Source organism: Cornus florida, unplaced genomic scaffold, assembly GCF_030987335.1.
Source record: "Cornus florida cultivar Cherokee Brave unplaced genomic scaffold, ASM3098733v1 CherokeeBrave_3.0.0_Hap2_Chr01, whole genome shotgun sequence".
NCBI lineage: Eukaryota > Viridiplantae > Streptophyta > Magnoliopsida > Cornales > Cornaceae > Cornus > Cornus florida.
In genome coordinates, this window is record NW_026775571.1 from 2115812 (window position 1) to 2136094 (window position 20283).

Consider the following 20283-nt stretch of genomic DNA (forward strand, 5'->3'; position numbering starts at 1 on the left):
AATGTGACCTTAGACCATTCCCGAATAGGTGGTGCCGAACTCGCAATGCCCTCATTGCAGTTGGACAACCCTGGCTGTGATACCAAATAGAAATATGAAAAGAAGAAAAATGGGAGAATTGTGTAAAGGCTTGAATGATATGTAAATACACTCATTCACAACTCTCATATTTATATACTAACAAGAGCACATGTTAATGTTACAATAAAGGAAGCTGAATAAAATTATTGCATATTCTATGCCTAGATATATGCTTAAATAAAGTCAAATCCATGATTTGTGGCTATCATATCTTAGATAATATAGTAAGTCACATCCCATGATTTGTGCCTATCATATCATGGCTAACACTAATGTTAGGGGCATATTAGTAATTTAGCTTTGGGCGGTACAGCGGACCAACACTGTTATGGGCTAACTTGTGCATTTTGAGTCAAGTTTGGTGGGTCTTATGGATATAGAAAGGCTCAACTCTTTAGTCCTACTTGGCCACTAGGTATTCCTTGGCTTCAAAGCTATGGTCCTTTATATAAAGTGATTTTTAAGTAGCATGTAGTGAAGCAATCATAGATCGCCTACTAGTGATGTGCATCCTTCTTTAGGCATGACTACCTAGGAACCTTGGTGGGTTGTTTTCTCTTTTGTTCTTTATAATAGCCTTGGTAGGATGTGTTGAAGGATATAAATATTAAAGTTGCACCCTCTCTAACAGCTTAAGCTTTTAGAGTAGATGGTAGTTAACAGGATGTTTTCTCTTTAATTCTTATTTTCCTTTCTTCTTCTTTAACCTTCGAATCATCTTTGTCAAATTGGTTCATTCATTGTTTGGTGCTGAAAGTAAAAGATTCTACATCATAGTCATTTGATTTATTCCTGTTTTTTATTTTCTAATTCATAGATGCAAATCATACTCATAAAAAAAGTACCAAGTCACTGCCACTTTCTCTACAGGATCGGTTTGGTTTGCTTCAGAAATGAAAGCTCTAAGTGATGATTGCGAAAGATTCATGTCCTTCCTTCCTGGGCATATATATTCAAGCAAACATGGTAAGTTGAGCTGTTGTGCATTGAAGTTCTTTTATGTCAAATTTAGGATCACTTGTGCTTGCTCATATGGTTGATATAGTTTCTGCTTACATGGACTTTAGTTTGATCATATAGTCTTGTAAAGCAATCTTGTGAGCTATCAACCCCTACCTTAATGAATATATTATGTTTCAATTGGGAAGAAGTATAAGGCTCTCTTCTGAAATATTTAGATCCATATTATTGCTGCAGTAAAAAAGTGCTTAACCAAAAAAACAAAAATAATGATGTCTTGTGGTGAAATAATTTGTTTGTGGAAGCAATGCCCATATAAGTTCTTACTGAAAAGGAATACTATAAAAGAATAGTTGTACTGCTAACTTTTTTATGAAAAGCCTATGACATTTTGCAAAATTTGGCAAGATGTTTTGTGGATTTGGAGCTACTAGTTGATGTTATTATTACATTAAATTTTTTTTTTTTTTTGAGAAGTTATTATTACATTAATTTTTAAAATTGTAAATATTTTATTTTCTTCGTTGTAATGAATGAAATCAATTCAAAGATTCATTTCTTCAATTTTATAATGAAGTTTAAAATTTTCATTTGTCTATGCACTATTCTTTTAAGTGTTTTTGACATTGCAAGTAATGCTGGCTATTTTTAATCGGAAAAAAGTAATGCTGGCTATTTTATCCTTGCTGATGTGACATGCCACAGGAGAGCTTAGAAGGTGGTATAACCCACCATGGTATGCAGAACGGATACCTTCAGCTCCATATGATCCCCTAGTCCTGCGTGTGGCCTTTGAGAAGGTTCGCTCTCGATTTTCCTGATACATGCCTTTTGTCAACTCTATAGCTGTTATTTATGTGTAGTAATGGCTTCTAAATACAGATCTCTTTATGAAATATTGTTGTTTAATGTTCATGTAAAGTTATTAACAGTAACCAACATTATTATTTTTTACTTGTAAAACATCTGTATAAAGATCATAATACTAAGATGGTATTCTGTGCTTTAATGGCAAATTTTTTCTTTCCTTTTATTAATTTCTTTTTTTCATTTGCTCCTTACTTTGATTCTGGGTGGATATAAACGGATACTTTAACTGGAAAAAGTCAGCTACTATATATATATGTTTTACCTTTGGAAAGCCTTGTGGGCCCTCACTTGATGAGTTGGATCCGTCCATTTGGTGCCAACTTTTGATGCATGTGGACTTTACACATTAGACATGTGAATCTATAAAATTATCTTCATGATCCCTACAATTGTCTTTTTCTAAAAAAAATTTCTAATTCTTTTTTTTTTTTTTTTCCTCCAATATTTTTTTTCTTAAATTCTCTTCAAATAAATTTGCATCCCTTTCTTCATTAAAACCCCGATTTTTTTAATATTAGACCAACATACCCAATATTGATTGTGAGTCGATATTTTATATTAAAAAACCAATATGTCCAGTATTTAACCAACACAACCACACACTACCTTGTATTAAATATTCCACTGCACCATCGTAAGTCCGTTTAGTTGACTTCATTTTGTATCAAGTCCTGGCTCCGCCCTTTATAACCCTTGGGCTCATATTGTTCTTGATAATTTTAACCTTGTTTGAAGCAAAAAAGCGTTATAAAGGTTTTATTGCAAAGTGAAATTCAATGTTTAATTGGTTTGTTATCTCTTCGATTTCAAATTGGAAGGGCTGCTGTCCCAGGAAGAGGATGATTACCTCGTTCCAGACCAGTTTGCCTTTATTTATGAATTGTATTTGCTTTAAAAAACTGAACAAGGCAAGAGCATTTTTCATGTAAACCTTTGGTCTAATAGAAATAAAATCTCTTTCCCTTGTTCGAGCAATACCAAGATGATGGCTTATTTACAAGTGATACAAGTTATAGTTGCCTTCTTGTATCAAGTGAGCACACCTCAACTTCGATGGGGGGAACCTATAATTGGGTTGCAAGTAATGTTTGTGTTGTGCATAATCACATCTATTGTACTTGTATTATCATTTCCCTCCCCTCTAACTTCTGAATCTAACCTTCAGAAAGCTTTTTAGAAAGCTGAAGGGACGTTGAGGAAGGAAATACATTTTGCCAATTCAAATGTCTTCGAATCACTAATGAGTGTGAAGTGTTAAATGACTTAATTACTTAATGTGTTTGCATATGTAGTCGTGTATTTATTCTCTTTGTTCTTTTTTGTTAGCATATATGATAGCCATGATTTATGGAATGACATACCATATTAGCATATATTTGATTATGCATATGTTAGCATATATGATAGCCATGATTTATGTATTAGCAGAGATTTGATTTAGATTTGATTTAGTTTCTTTTCTTGTAATATGAGCATGCTTTTATTTTATCTATAAATATAGAGCTTTGAATGAGTGATTGATATCATTTAAGCCTTTGCATATTATAAATCTCATTCAAACTTTTTACATATTTCTCTTCTCTTTCTTCTATATTGTATTTCTACTTGGTATTAGAGCCAGGGTGGTCCGACTATAATGAGGGCATTGCGAGTTCGGCACCCATCCATTCAGAAACGGTCTGAGGAGACATAGTTGTTTCTTTTTTTGTGGTCTGAGGAGACATTGTTGATTATTTCTTCTACATTATTTAAACATATGTATAAAGGGGAATGGTCTGAGGAGACATTGTTGACTCTTCCATCTACATGTTTTAAACATGTGAAGGGTAATGATCTGAGGAGACATTGTTAGTTGTTTACGGTCTGAGGAGACATATTGTTGTTTGTTTACTGTATGAGGAGACATTGTTGGTTGTTTACGGTCTGAGGAGATGTGATTGGTTGTTTACGGTCTGATGAGACATTATTAATTATTTATGGTCTGAGGAGACATTTTTGGTTTGTTGATCGACATTTTTAATCTAGTCAGATTTGCACTCTGCAACTTGTAGTTTCTGAAGAAGGGTGCTAGCAAGACCGTGTTTGAAGATGTGTTGTCCAAGTTGGGCGTTTCGGATATCCACGCACCAACTTGAGAGGGAGTGTTAGCATATATGATAGCCACGATTTATGGAATGACTTACCATATTAGCATAGATTTGATTATGCATATGTTAGCATATATGATAGCCATGATTTATGGAATGACTTACCATATTAGCAGAGATTTGATTTAGTTTCTTTTCTTGTACTATGAGCATGTGCTCTTATTTTATCTATAAATACTTGAGATGTGAATGAGTGATTGATATCATTCAAGCCTTTGCATATTATAAATCTCATTCAAACCTTTTACATATTTCTCTCCTCTTTCTTCTATATTGTATTTCTACATTTTTAATGAAAATGGTCTATTTTCATATATTATAGCTATTTTGAAGGGGCGTTGGTTTTGAGCAAACTTAAGTGGACAATGGTCTCATTAGTGCAAGAGGAATTTGAACCAAATGTTCCAAGTTGTGATGGCATTTTGTTTCTTGGAAATTCCTGCCTTCTACCTTGGCTTTCATGAGCGCTTATTAGATTTTCTTCCAAATCTTAGCCTGGGTGATGGAATATGTTCGTAGTGAACTCAATAGGTCAAAGGAGTGTTCCACGGTTTAGCTGGGCCTCTGATATCAATAGAAAACAAAGAGGTAAATAAAGTTTCAAATAACGAGAGATATGTAAAAAGTAGGTCCGATTACTATGGTTATTCCTAAATCCCAAATGGAATGGAACTCTATTTATTTTAGAGACGCAAAGAACTTTGATGACGTGTCTGCTGCTCACATTTTTTCAATCTTATGTTGTATTCACCAACGGTCCTAGTTTTTTGAGAGACTTTTAATAGAGTTTGTATTGGTCTAAGGGAAAACAAAACAACAGCCTTCACCTTGTTGAGTTGAATTTGGTTTGGTAACCAGCGTTTCGTTGAGGAATTAGAGAAGAATATGGACAGTAAAAGAGCCACTCTTGTTTTTTTTCCCCCTGGAAAAGTATAATAGGATCTACCTAAGAAAAATATGTAATGCTGAAGTGAGTTCTAGGCTTATGAGTTAATGGTCTTTGTTGAAGTAAGGATGGCAGAAAGGTAATTTTGTATATAAGGTGATAATAAACTTACATGAATTTAAAATGGCAAAAATTCGCAAGGTCATCAGTCAAGGGGCGAGCTCCAGAGACACTAATACAGTGGGGTCTGCTGCCATCTTTGTACATTTTCCCCTTCAAGGGAGTAACAACTACCCACCATCTCCAGAGGAATTAATTGAAATATCAGTTTCATTCCTCGTAGGAGATTTTTTGAAAAAGGAGATTCAGTGTGCATGATTTAACTTGAGGGATACGAGGGTAGGCTGCTTGGGGATTCAAGCAGTATTCATTCTGCAAACTGATGACCATGCCATGCAATCCTTTTTTTTTTTTTTTTTGTAAATGTTTTTTAATCACTTTAGACAAGTGATGAACTACTTTTTTTGGCCTGCATAACTGAGTGGAGTCTACCCAAAAAAAGAATAACAGGTCATTAATCCTTCTGTTTTTTGTTAGGGAGTTTTGAAGCATCTCTCCTCTCTCTCATTCTATCTATCTTTCTATCCGTCTCTCTCCTTTGTTTTTTTAATTTAGGATGTTTTAGTTTTTTTAAAAAACTGACAGAAAACCTTATTTAATTCTGAAACTTTGTAATTTTTTACTGAAACTTGCTATATTTTGAATACTTAGACTGGAAATAAAGAAAACTGGAATTGGAAAATGATAAATTTTGTTATTGTAGTGCACTTGATTCAATTGTACAAAATCAATTGACGTAGGAGTTTTCTGGTAGTTTGCCTCGGTGTTGGAGAGAGGATGTTCATTTTAAACAGATGGAGACGAACCACTGAAAGCCAAGTGGGAAGTCAACATCCAGTCGTGGACCATACATTTGGTAGAAATCCCAACTAACTTTTTTTTTAGATAAGTAAGAATTGTATAAAAAAGCGCTCAAAAGGGGAGCGCATCGCAAAGGAACAACAAGAAGCAAAAACCACTAAGCCTTCAAAGAGGCCAAAAAATCAACAATGTCCTCAAAAGATCTATAATCCTACCCGAAACCCAACAAAAAAGAGTGGAAACAATGGAGAATTTCAGAACAGAAATAGGAGACTCTTTTCCCTCAAAGTATCTCCTGTTTCTCTCAAGCCGAATGCACCACCAAATACAGAGAGGTGTGGCCCTCCAAGCCTCTCGAATGTGAGCCCCCACAGAACAGCCTTTCCAAGCGTCAATCAAACCTCTAGCAGAGCCAGGCTTGACCCAAAGAAAACCAAACAGGCCAAGCATCAAATCCCAACAATCCTTGGCCACAGGACAATGCAAAAGAAGATGGCCCACTGACTCTTCATCCCAACGGCACATAAAACACCGATTAACCACCACCTGATTCCTTCTTCTCAAATTATCCCGACCAAGCAAAGAAGGCCACCTTAAGAGGAGCCTTAGAACGCTAAACTGCCCTCCACGGGAAAGGACCTGCAGGCTCTTAAGTGAGACACCTGAAGAAAGACTGCACATTAAAGCGACCCTGAGCATTGGGAGCCCAAATCCAAATATCAGAATCTCTGACCAAAACACCCTACCGATACAAAACCTCCAGAAGACGAATGGCATCGTCAGCTTCCCAGTCCTGAAACAGACGCCTGAATTGAACATCCCAAACCAATCTCCCATTATCAAGATGATAACAGTTGATCACCCTGGCCTGCCTATCTGAAGCAATCCTGAACAGTCGAGGGAAAGCAAGAGCAAGAGGGATGTCCCCACACCAGATATCCTCCCAAAAACTAATCCGCCTACCATCCCTGAGACGAAACCGAACATGATTGGAAAAATCAACCCAGTCCTGTCGAATAAACTTCCAAACCCCCACACCCCTAGGACCACGCACCTCAAGAGAGCACCACCTTCCTCTACTCTCCCCAAATTTGCTTACCACGACCCTCCTCCAAAGCCAATGCCTCTCCACCCCAGACCTCCATAACCATTTCCCAAGGACAGCTTTATTGAAAGGCACCAATCTTCTAAGCCCCAACCCTCCATTCCTAATCGGCCTACAAACATGCTCTCAACGGACCAGGTGAAACTTGAATTCCTCCCTTTTCCCTCTCCACAAAAAATTGCGCTGCAAACGCTCAATCCTCTCCGCCACCGAGGAGGGAATCTGGAAAAGGGAGATAAAATAGGTGGGAAGACAAGAAAGGGTACTCTTGATCAGAGTCACCCGCCCCCCTTTGGAAAGATATTGCTTCTTCCACCCTGCCAATTGCCTCTCAAACCTATCCACGACTGGATCCCAAACCCCCACACATCTCGAAGGAGCACCCAGGGGCAACCCTAGATAAGAAATGGGAAAAGAGCCGGTACGGCAACCAAGAATGCTCGCAAGCATCCTGATGTCAGGGACCTCACCAACTGGAATCAAAACACTCTTTCCAACATTCACCTTAAGGCCGGACACAACTTGGAACCAAATTAGAACACATTTTAGTTATCTAAGCTGGGACACATTTGCATCACACAGAACCAAAGTATCATTTGCAAACATCAGGTGTGAAATCTCCAACTGACTGACAACATCCCTGCCCACCCTGAAACCCATCAGAAAACCCAGCTCCACAGCTCTCCTCATCAACGTGCTGAGGGCTTCCATTACAAAGAGGAACAAAAAAGGGGATAGCGGATCTCCCTGCCTCAACCCCCTCGAGCTAGAGAAAAAACCCGTCGGAGCTCCATTCACAAGCACAGAGAAACGAGCACTGAAAATACAAAAATGAATCCACTTCCTCCATCGCACTCCAAACTCCATCCTCTCCATTAGATAAAGAAGGAAGCTCCAACTCACATGGTCGTATGCCTTCTCGATGTCCAACTTACACAGAACGCCTGGATCCCCACTGTGCAATCTGGAATCAACGCATTCACTAGCAATAAGAACTGATTCCAGAATTTGGCAACCTCCCACAAAGGCATTCTGAGAGACAGAAATGACTCCATCTAATACCTTCCTTAATCTATTAGCAAGAACTTTGGTAATCAACTTATAAATGCACCCCACCAAACTAATAGGTCGAAAATCCCTAACATCCAGAGCCCCCCCTTTTTTGGGAATGAGGGCGATGAAAGTGGCATTCAAGCTCTTTTCAAAAGAGCCCCGAGTGTGGAAAGTATGAAAAGTGCCCATCACTTCCCCTTTGACCACTTCCCAGCAGTCCAAAAGAAATCTCATAGTAAACCCATCCGGACCTGGGGCTTTATCCCCGTTACAACTCTTCAAAGCAACCAACACTTACTCTTCAGAAAAAAGCGCCTCCAAACCAGAGCCCTCCTCACTAGAGTTATGGCTTTATAGTTATGTTATATCACTAGCACATTTTTTTTTTCTTTTCTTAATTATATAACTAGCACATTCACATTTTACTACCATAAAATATAAATAAACACTTTATATTTTGTTTAGTTAGATAAAATTTAGTCAACATTTTGAATCATTTTTTGTCCACGTCAATTTTATTTTTTTTTCTTATTTGGTACTCGAACACCCATGCCTCCACGGAGGCTCGAACCCCTGACCTCCCTTTGGGAAGTAGGGGCTTGGTACCACTAGGTTACTTACCCGTTGGTGCATGTCATTGTAGTCTCTTTATTTCCGTTATGCTTTATCATATAGGTTGATCTATTGGTCTCGTTTTCAGATTTATGCCAAATCAGTTGCAGTATAATGTTTCTAATTTTTATTTATTTATTTATTTTGTCCAACTGACTCCCCTAAATTATATGGCTAATTTTGCTCTTAACAGCACGCCAACACAGTAAAATTCTGTATTAATTGTTAATTAATTAATTAATTAATTTTTTTGGTGAAAGTATACATTAAACAGGGGCCATTGCTTGGTGCAATGGTAAAAGCTTAGGTTGGCAATTGTGAGGATGCAGGTTCGAGTATAAGAGCAGCCACTTTGTTCAAAATAGTGCTAAAGGTTAGCCAGTCTCCGGTCTTCCCCTCTAATCCCTGCACACATAGGAGACCAACATTGAGTATTGGTCCTTTAGGTCTAGTAATTAAGCACTTTAAAATCATATGAAAGTTGGTGAGGACCTAATCTGTAAATTATAGATGGTTAAGGATAATGGCTTTTCCCTCGTGCATGTAGATTATTCTTTATTATGTTTACTGAGGGAGTTCATTTATTTAAGGATAATGACTTTAAGGAATTGTATTGCAAAAAGAGATTTTGTTATAGGTGCAATAAAATGGCTTAGAAGTCGGAGGTTTCTTTCTTTATTATGTTTACCGAGGGAGTTCATTTATTTGGGCAGCGGGTCATCTGTTTTTCTTTTTCCTTTTATTTCTTTTTCCAATGAATATGTGCTCAATTTCTTGGTAACCTGAATGCTTCCTCCAAGTTTTTTATATAGTTTCTCAGTAACAGCATGAACACAAAGGTGAAAAAGAATAAATTCTGAAATTCTCTTTTCATGAGTTTCATTCCACGGGGAGGTTTGAGAAATCACTGAACGCATCTTTTATTGCTCTTATTCCTAAGAAGGGTGGTGCTTCTCACATTAAGGATTTTCGACCAATCAGTTTGATTGGATGCATTTACAAGCTCATCGCAAAAGTCCTTGCTTTCCGTTTGAGGGAGGTCTTGGATGGAGTTATTTCTGAGTCCCAGAATGCTTTCATTGGGGGTAGACAGATCTTGGATTCTGCTCTTATTGCCAGTGAATGTGTGGATTCTCGGTTGTGTAGTGGGGCTCCTGGGGTTCTTTGTAAGCTGGATATCGAGAAAGCTTATGATCATGTCTGTTGGAATTTTCTGTTCTACCTGTTGGAGAGGATGGGATTTGTTGAGAGATGGAGGAAATGGATTGTTTCATGTGTTTCCACTGTCAGGTTTTCGGTGTTGGTGAATGGGTCCCCTGCGGGGTTCTTCGGTAGCTCTCGCGGTGTGAGGCAGGGGGACCCTCTCTCCCCGTTCCTTTTTATTATTGTTATGGAGGCTCTTAGTAGGTTGATGAGAAGGGCGGTGGATTTGGGTTTTATCAGGGGTTTCAAGATCGGTCCCGACTCCGTTCAGCAAATAGAGATTTCTCACTTGCTCTTTGCGGATGACACTGTTGTTTTTTGTGAGGCAGAGGTGTCCCAGTTGAGGTATCTGAGATGTGTCTTAGTTTGCTTTCAGGCTGTCTCTGGTTTGAATGTTAACGCGGGCAAGAGTGTGCTTGTCCCTGTGGGGGAGGTTCAGGAGGTGGATACTCTGGCCGCTGCTTTAGGGTGTGGGACACAACGTTTCCCTATCTCGTATTTGGGTTTGCCGCTGAGGGACTCGGCCAGGAGGGTGGGAAGTTGGGACCCGGTGATTGAGAGGGTTGAAAGAAGATTAGCTGGTTGGAAAAAGCAATCTCTCTCCAAGGGTGGTAAAGTTACGCTAGTGAAAAGCGTCTTGTCAAGCCTTCCAACGTATTTTCTTTCGCTCTTTCAGGTTCCAGCCTCGGTTGTTGGCCGTCTGGAGATGTCGCAACGTAACTTCCTTTGGGGGGGGGGGTGGGGGTCGTGGAGAGGAGTTTAAGTATCATCTTGTCAGGTGGGAGCAGGTTTGCAGGCCTCTTCAGTTGGGCGGGCTTGGGATTAGGAGATTGGCCCCCTTTAACAGTGCTCTCCTTGGTAAGTGGCTTTGGAGATTCGGCAGTGAAAGACATAGATTTTGGAGAAGGGTTATTTCCTGTCGCTTTGGGGAGGAGAGAGGGGGGTGGTCAGCTAGGCCAGTCAGGTCTGCTAGTGGAGTAGGGGTGTGGAGGGCCATTGGAAAAGGATGGGACGAGTTTTCCAAACATGTTAGATTCAAAGTTCGGGATGGAAGGTTTGTCCGGTTTTGGGAGGATCCCTGGTGCACGGATAGGCCTCTGGCTCTTTTGTTTCCAAGGCTGTTCAGGATTGCTGTTGACAAACATACTATGGTTGCTAACTGCTATCGCCTTGATAGCGGGAGGTTATCTTGGGATGTGCGATTCCGGCGATCTTTTCAGGATCGGGAGTTGGATGATGTCACTGGCTTGTTGGCTCTCTTGTACAGACAGGAGGTGGAGGGCACCGTTGTTGACTCCCTGTTTTGGGTGCACTCTTCTCAGGGGATGTTCCAGGTCCGGTCTTTTTTTGTATGCCTTTCTGGTTTTCATGGCGCTTCCTTCCCGTGGAAGACGGTGTGGTCGTCTAAGGCGCCTCTTAGGGTGGCCTTTTTCGTGTGGACTGTAGCTTGGAACAAGATTTTGACTTTGGATAACTTGAGGAAATGAAGACATATTATTGTTAATCGGTGTGGTCTTTGTAAGTTGAATGGGGAGTCAGTGATCTGTTGCTGCATTGTCCTGTGGCTCATGATTGTTGGAGTCTCATTTTTGTTTTGTTTGGTATTCATTGGGTTATGCCTCGGACATCTCGGGATTTGCTGGATATTTGGAGGGGGCCAATGGGTGGGGGCTCAGGCGAGAGTCTTCTGGAGGGTAACCCCCTTTTGTGTTTGGTGGAGCATTTGGAAAGAGCGGAATAGAAGATCTTTTGATGGGAAGGAGGCCTCCATTGGGGTGTTGAAATTCTCTATTATTTGTACTCTTTTTTGTTGGGGTTGGGGGAGAGATTTTTCCTCCATTAAGGATATTGTGGACTTTGTGGGTTCCTTGAGATCATAGTTTCAGTTTTTTGTATAGTTTGGGACGCGTTCCCCTTTTGAACGCCTTTTATACATTTTACTTATCAAAAAAAAATTATATATAGAAGTGTATTACAAATTCTATCTAAGGAAAAGATATATACAGATTATAATTCCTATAATATAGGAACTACTTATGTAAAATTTTAAAAAGTCAACTATCTAACTTTGGATAATTCCTAAAAGTCCTCCCTAACTAATTTCCTAACAATTCAGCCTAGATCTTTCCACACTCCCCCTCAAGCTGGGTCAAAAAATATCTTGCATTCCCAGCTTGTATGTAAGATTGTCAAATTTCCCCTTTGGTAATCCTTTATTGAGGATATCTGGTACCTGTTCTCCTGTAGGAATATAGGGCATACATTTCACTCCTCCTTCCAATTTCTCCTTAGTAAAATGTCGATCAACTTCCACATGCTTAGTCCTATCATGGTGGACAGGGTTGTGAGCTATGTTGATTGCAACTTAATTATCACAATAAAGCTTCATAGGCATCGGACTTGAGATTTTAAGATCTTCAAGCAATCTTTTCAACCACAAAAGTTCCCAAATTCCATGAGCAACTGCTCTAAACTCAGCTTCTGCACTACTCCTTGCTACAACGGTTTGCTTCTTGCTCCTCCAAGTAACCAAGTTGCCACCAACATAAGTACAGTAACCTGAAGTAGACCTTCTATCCTTCACACTACCTGCCCAATCAGCATCGGTATAGGCTTCAATCCTTAGATGGCCGTGGTTTTCAAACAACAAACCTCTTCTAGGTGATCCCTTTACGTATTTGAGAATCCGGTAGACTGCCTCAAAGTGTTCTTCTTCTGGTGAGTGCATAAATTGACTCACTACACTCACTGCAAAGGCAATATCTGGCCGAGTGTGTGAAAGATAAATGAGTCTGCCAACCAGCATTTGGAATTGCTCTCGGCTCACCACTTTTTCTGCACTTGCTGCCTGCAACTTTAAATTGGGCTCCATACGTGTTTTCACCGGTTTGCAGCCAAGTAAACCTGTCTCTATAAGTAAATCCAACACATACTTCCTTTGAGAGGCAAATATCCCTCTCTTGGATCTGGCAAATTCCATTCCTAGGAAGTATTTCAAAGCTCCAAAATCTTTTATCTCAAATTCCTTTGCATGAAAAGTAACACAGAAATTGGGAAAAACTGGAGTATATTTCATAACTTTCTAATACAAAGCAGCCTGACCTTTATAGGCTGAATACAATCAGATTAGAATCCAGTAAATTAAGGAATATACAATCAAATCCCTAAGATCAGAAAATAAAATAAGTCAACCTAAACTTTAATACACCAGCTATATTAGCCTGTAATTAGTACAAAATCAGACAGTTAATACTTTCCAAATTTATTTAACAATTACATAAATCACGTAATTCTCCAACACTCCCCCTCAAGCTGGGGAATAAATATCTTCCATCCCTAACTTGCAGACAATTCTTTGAAACGCAGGACTGGCTAACCCTTTGGTTAGTACATCAGCTAGTTGTCCTCTTGTTGAGACATACGGAGTGCAAATTAGTCCATTATCGAGCTTTTCCTTTATGAAGTGGCGATCAACTTCCACATGCTTGGTGCGGTCATGTTGCACTGGATTATGTGCAATATTGATGGCTGACTTGTTATCACAATATAACTTCATCGGCCTCTTAACTGAAACTCCAAGATCCTTCAGGACTATTTTCAACCATAATAATTCACATATTCCTAAAGCCATGGCACGAAATTCAGCTTCTGCACTTGACCTTGCAACTACTGGCTGCTTTTTGCTCCTCCATGTAACAAGATTCCCACCTAGGAAGGCACAATAACCCGAGGTTGATCTTCTATCTGACACTGAACTTGCATAGTTTGAGTCTGTGTAAACTTCTAAGTTCAAGCACAATCCTCTCTTGAACAATATGCCTCGAACTGGACTAGATTTTAGATATTGCAGGATTCTGTATACTGCTTGGAGATGTACTTCCTTTGGGTTGTGCATAAATTGGCTCACTACACTAACTGCATAGGCGATGTCAGGCCTGGTGTGAGACAAGTAGATTAATCTTCCAACAAGTCTTTGATACATTCCTTTGTCAACTGGCTCATCATCAACAGCTTCTCCAAGCTTATGATTCGGTTCAATGGGAGTCTTCACGGGCTTACAGCCTATCTTTCCTGTTTCTTTCAGTAAATCAATAACATACTTTTGTTGTGAGACGAAAATTCCTTCTTTGGAGCGAGCAACTTCAATTCCCAGGAAGTATTTCAGCTTGCCTAGGTCTTTTATTTCAAATTCCGTGGCCAGTTTAGCTTTAAGAGTTTCCCTTTCAGCTTGATCATTGCCCGTGACAATAATATCATCTACATATACAATGAGGACTGTAACTCCCCCTGAAGAAGAGTGTTTTATGAACAAAGTATGATCACCTTGACTTTGTTTGTAACCCATTGCTAACATTGCTCTTGCAAACCTGCCAAACTAAGCCCTGGGGGATTGCTTTAGTCCGTACAGTGCCTTCCTTAGTCTGCATACCCTATTCTTCTTCGGAAAACTAAATCCTGGAGGAGCATCCATATATATTTCTTCTTCAAGATCTCCATGCAGAAATGCATTTTTTACATCAAACTGCTGCAAAGTCCAATCAAAGTTAGCAGCCAGAGACAATAAAATTCTTATTGTGTTCATTTTTGCCACTGGGGCAAAAGTTTCTTGATAATCAACACCAAAGGTCTGGGTATATCCTTTTGCTACTAACCTTGCCTTGTACCTTTCAAGAGATCCATCTGCATTGAATTTTACTGAAAACACCCATTTGCATCCCACAGTTTTTTTTCCCTTCGGTAATTCGACCATCTCCCAAGTCTTGTTCTTTTCCAATGCGTCCATCTCAACTTTCATGGCCTGCTTCCATTCCCTGCTGTTTAATGCCTCAGACAATGTTTTAGGAACGGTTATTGAGTTTAGCTGAGTAAGGAAGGCTCTATGCGAGGGAGATAATTTTTCAAAGGAAACAAAATGAGAGAGTGGATGTTGTGTACACCTTCAGGTACCTTTTCGAACTGCAATGGGTAGTTCTAAATCAGTCTCATCAAACACAAGAGTGGAATTGTTTACCTGAGTAGTGTTTTTCTCCTGAGTGGTTTCTTTCCCAAGCATAGGTTCTGACTTTTGGGCTTGCTTCGGATTAGTCTTGCCTCCCTTCCTTCTCGAAAAAACTTGAAGTGGTTTAGTGACTACTGGATTGATTGATGGAGTTGGATTTTTAGGAGGAGATTGTGGTTGAGATTCAAGAGATGTCACACTTGGATTTTGAAGCGGAGGAATATCAGAACTGGGATCGGAAGTAGGTAGTGAAACCTGGGAATGAATGTGATCCGGACTTGGAGAAGCCGCGGTAAGAGGGGAACCAAAGGAAACCGAGGCAGGAGTGGTTGCAGGACTTGGACTCAAAGATGGTGGTGACAATTTGGGCATAAGATCGAAATCGAGGACATCGGCATCATCATCCTTTTCATCACTTGTTACCTCCCCCTGAGGAGAAGGATGATGAAAGAAACTCTCATGCTCAACAAATGTGACATCAATTGAAATGTAGGTTTTCCGAGTAGGCGGATGGTAACATTTGTAACCTTTTTGAGTTGAAGAGTAACCTATAAAAATACATTTAAGTGCTCGGGGATCAAGTTTGCTTCGATTGTGAGCATGAACATGAGTAAAGATAACACAACCAAATACCCGAGGAGACAACCTCTTTGGAGTAAGGAAGTCTGGAAAATGATGTGAAAGTGTTTCCCAAGGACTTCTAAAATCTAAGACTTTGGTAGGTAATTGGTTGATGAGATGAGTGGCTGTAAGAACGGCTTCCCCCCAAAAATATTTTGGAACTTGTCTTTGAAAAAGAAGAGCACGGGTAGTTTCAAGAAGATGTCCATTCTTTTTTTCGGCCACCCCATTTTGTTGGGGTGTGTCAATGCATGAGGACTCATGAACTATTCCCTCTTGATTCAAATATGGTGAAAGAATTTGGTTAAAATATTCTCTCCCGTTGTCTGTCCTCACCCTTTTAATTTTCACCCCAAACTGTGTTTTTATCATGTTATGAAATATTGGAAAGATATTGGCTACATCAGATTTTTGCTTCATGAGAAAAGTCCAAGTTACCTGCGTACAATCATCTATAAAAATGACAAACCAACGTGCCCCAGAATAATTAGCAACCCGTGAAGGACCCCAAACATCACTGTGCATCAAATAAAAAGGAACTGATGATTTATTATTGTTCAAAGGAAAGGAAACACGTTTGTGTTTGGCAATTTCACAAATATCACAATGAAGTTGTTTCAAATCAACATTTTTAAACAAAGAAGGAAACATAAGACTAAGAGTTCTGAAGGAAGGATGACCAAGCTGAAAATGATGAAGGAGAATTTTGTCTTTATTTGTGGAGGAATCAGACAGAAGCACAGATGAACAACCAATTCAAGTACTCACTTTTCCACTCATGGGCTCGAGACAGTAGAGACCATCCTTTTCTTTAGCATGCCCAATTGTCTTCCCCGAAACTTGGTCCTGAAACACACATGAATTTTTTGAGAAAATAAGATTGCAGTTCATATCCTTGGTGATTTGTTTGACAGATAAAAGATTGGTTGTCAATTTAGGCACATGTAAAACATTTTTAAGACACAAGGAAGGTCCTAAGGATATGTCCCCCTGTCCTGCAACAGTGACTAAATTCCCATCAGCTATGGTGATCTTTTTATTACTTGGGCATGGTTTATAAGAAGAAAAAGATTGGGATGAGTTGGTCATATGGTCGGTTGCGCCTGAGTCGACAATCCAAGAGTGTGGGTGGATTAAAACATTATCTGAGACACTAAGAGCATGAGAACCACAATACATACCAGAAAGTGCTAATGAACAGGCACCTGTAGGTTTTTCGAGTGAATTAAGAAGGGATCGGAGGCGATCAATGTCTTCCTTACAAAATTCTCTGCTGCTGGAATTCGGTTGATCACTGGTATTATTAGTGCTATTTTGTGCAACGTGGGCTTTTCCCTTTTGCTGCCAGCTTCTTCCTCCGGAATTCCAGTTTGACTGATTCATGTTTTGTGGCCTTCCATGTAGCTTATAGCAGGTGTCCTTCGTATGACCAGTTTTCTTGCAATAGTTACATACCAGATTCTCTTTGAATGTCCTCTTCGGGTCAGATTTCTTATAATCAGTACTAGCTGAAAACTTCTTCTCCAAAGTTCGCTCACTAGCAGCGGTTGTAAGGAGTGCCGATCCTTCCAATGGCTGCGAATCCAACATAACTCCTCTCCTGCTCTCTTCAGCACGAATAGTTGCAATTGCTTCATTTAGGGAGGATAATCCTTTCCCTAAAGTCTGAACTCTTACAGTATCGAATTCCGGATTAAGGCCTGCTAAGAAATCATAGATTCGGTCTTTTTCTATGAAAGCCTTCAACAACGCAGCATCCTCACTGTTCTTCATCTCGAGAACCTGGTAATAGTCCAACTCGTACCACAAATTTTTCAGAGTGTTGGCATACTCTGTTACAGTCTTGTTCCCTTGTTTTGTGGCAGCTAGCTTCACCTTGATCTCGTACACCTGGGCTGCATCATTTTTCTTCGAATAAGTTTGTCTGATTGCCTCCCATATCTCTTGAGCGGTTGTCAAAAACATGACAGTATCACTTATCTCGGGTACCATAGCATTCCATAGCCATGACATGACCATTGAGTCTTCTTCGTCCCAAGCAGCAAACTTTGGATCTTCTTTCTTAGGCCCTTTTCCAAGAAGATGATTGAGCTTGCCCTTCCCCTTCAGAAAGGTTTGAACAAGTTGAGACCACTTTAAATAGTTCGTTCCATTCAGCCTATACGCAGCTTGAATGTTCTGTAGATCTCCAGGAACCTGTTGTTGGATTGTAGGTTCCTCCGATTGAGAGCTGGTTTGTGTAACCTCTGACATCTCTTTTTTCTTCTGTAAAAAAAACTGAACTCCAAGCTGCTATGAAATCTGTAAATGATGAAATATTTTATCCCAGAAAGAGTACCTAGTGCTCTGATACCATAACACAGAAATTGGGAAAAACTGGAGTATATTTCATAACTTTCTAATACAAAGCAGCCTGACCTTTATAGGCTGAATACAATCAGATCAGAATCCAGTAAATTAAGGAATATACAATCAAATCCCTAAGATCAGAAAATAAAATAAGTCAACCTAAACTTTAATACACCAGCTATATTAGCTTGTAATTAATACAAAATCAGACAGTTAATACTTTCCAAATTTATCTAACAATTACATAAATCACGTAATTCTCCAACAAAAAGACTTCAAATTCTCCAATTCTCTTTTATTATCTCCGGTCAAGATTATGTCATCCGCATAAACAATAAGTATGGCTATCTTACCATCACTTGAATGTTTGTAGAACAGAGTGTGATAAGCCTGACTTTGATGATATCCATGACCCTTAATAGCTTTAGCGAATCAATCAAACCATGCTTTGGGTGATTGTTTCAAACCGTATAATGATTGGTTCAATTTACACACCTTTCCAGCTCCATAATCATTTTCAAATCCTGGCGGTAGATTCATAAACACTTCTTCCTCTAGCTCACCATTTAAGAACGCATTCTTTACATTTAACTGTTGCAATGGCCAACTCAAGCTTGCAGCAAGAGCCAACAGCACCCGTATGGAATTTACCTTTGCCACCGGGGCAAAGGTTTCTTGGTAATCTATTCCATATGTTTTGGTGAAGCCTTTAGCTACGAGTCTCGCCTTGTATCTCTCAATAGTACCATCATCTTTATATTTGACCATGAACACCCATTAGCAGCCTACGGTCTTCTCCTCCCTTGGCAACTCAACAATCTCCCAAGTTTTGTTCTTAGCAAGAGTTCTTATCTCTTCCATAACTGCTGCGTTCCACTGAGTATGATTTAAGGCCTCCTGTATAGTTCTAGGAATTGAAGCACTAGAGAGATTAGTGGTAAAAGCTCTATAATTTGGAGACAATCTATGGTAGGACACATATTTAGCAATAGGATCCATGGTACAAGTGCGAGTACCCTTCCGAAGTGCAATAGGAATATCAAGGTCATGAGAAAGGCTCTCTTCATTGTTGGTTTCATGAATTAAAGATGGATTAGATCATTTGAGACAGAAATATCTGTTTCATTCAAGTTGCCTTTATCCGGAGAACTTTCTTGGCAGGTGGTAGGTTGGTGCTCTTTATTTTGATCCTTCCTTCTTCGAGAGTAAACACGGATCTCAAATTGCGGTTGGATTTGAAGTGGTTCTCCCCCTAAAGTGTAGTCTATAATGTTTGACTCAATAGGCTTCGGAGAGGTTGAAATAGTGGGTTCAATAGGTTCAGTAGGTAAGGTAGAGTTTGGTGAAACACTCGGCAATGGTAAAGAGCCCAGCACTTCCCAAAATTGGTCTTCCCTCTCATTACTCTCCCCCTGAAGAGTATTTTTGGTGAAATAGGGTTAAGTCTCAAAAAAGGTCACATCTATACTCTCAAAGAATTTTTTAGAGGCGAGGTTATAGCATTTATACCCTTTCTGTTTAGGAGAGTACCCAACAAACACGCAGTTTTCGGCCCTAGGATCAAGTTTTGAACGGTCCCATGTATGAACATGTACAAAAGCAGTGCATCCAAACACTTTAAGAGGTAATAAGGAGAAGATCCTAATATGGGGAAAAACTAAAAGTAAGCTGTTTAGGGGCGTCTCAAATTTCAACACCCTAATTGGCATTCTGTTGATAAAGTATGAAGCTGTAAGAACAGCCTCACCCCATAGATATTTAGGAACCCCCATAGTGAACATTATTGCCCTAGCAACGTCAAGTAAATGATGATTTTTTCTCTCAGCTATCCCGTTTTGTTGTGGGGTATAAAAGCAAGTGGACTGATGGAAAATACTCTTTTCTTTCAAAAAATCACCAAGAATAGAGTTAAATAATTCTTTTCCATTGTCGGTTCTAAATACTTGATTCTGGGTTTGAAACTGGTTTTCAATCATGGCATAGAACTCTTCAAACACTCTTGCAGCCTCAGATTTTTCTCTCAAAAGATATACCCAATACACTCTAGTATGGTCATCAAGGAAAGTGATGAACCACCAAGTTCCAGTCACATTAGTAACCCGAGAATCCCCCCACACATCACTATGAATCAAATAAAATGGTTTGGATGCTTGATATAAATGAGAAGGATAAGAAACACGATGATGCTTTGATAATTGACAAGATTCACATTAAAATAACTAAGGATTTAAATTTTTGAACAGGATGGAAATAAATGTTTTAAGTACGAGAAACTGGGATGGCCTAACCTATAGTGCCATAACATTATTTGATTTTTAATAGAAATAGAAATTTCACTACCACTTGCAGCTTGAGCTTGTCCACTCTTGAAGATTTCATTATCAGAATAATAGAGTCAATCAACAATCCTAGCACTGCCAATCATCTTCCCCGAATATGGGTCCTGAAATTCATAGTGAGAATCAGGAAATTTGAC

General features: G+C 39.4%; 1 protein-coding gene across 1 annotated transcript in view; it reads left to right on the forward strand.

Moving 5' to 3' along the window:
• LOC132279640 (asparagine synthetase [glutamine-hydrolyzing] 2-like) overlaps window positions 1–20283 on the forward strand; it is an 84462-nt gene that overhangs the window by 23831 nt on the left and 40348 nt on the right. Inside the window, exons 5-6 of the mRNA XM_059781698.1 lie at window positions 952–1047; window positions 1747–1841. Of these exons, the coding sequence (XP_059637681.1) occupies window positions 952–1047; window positions 1747–1841 (191 nt within the window). The remainder of the gene's footprint in view (window positions 1–951; window positions 1048–1746; window positions 1842–20283) is intronic.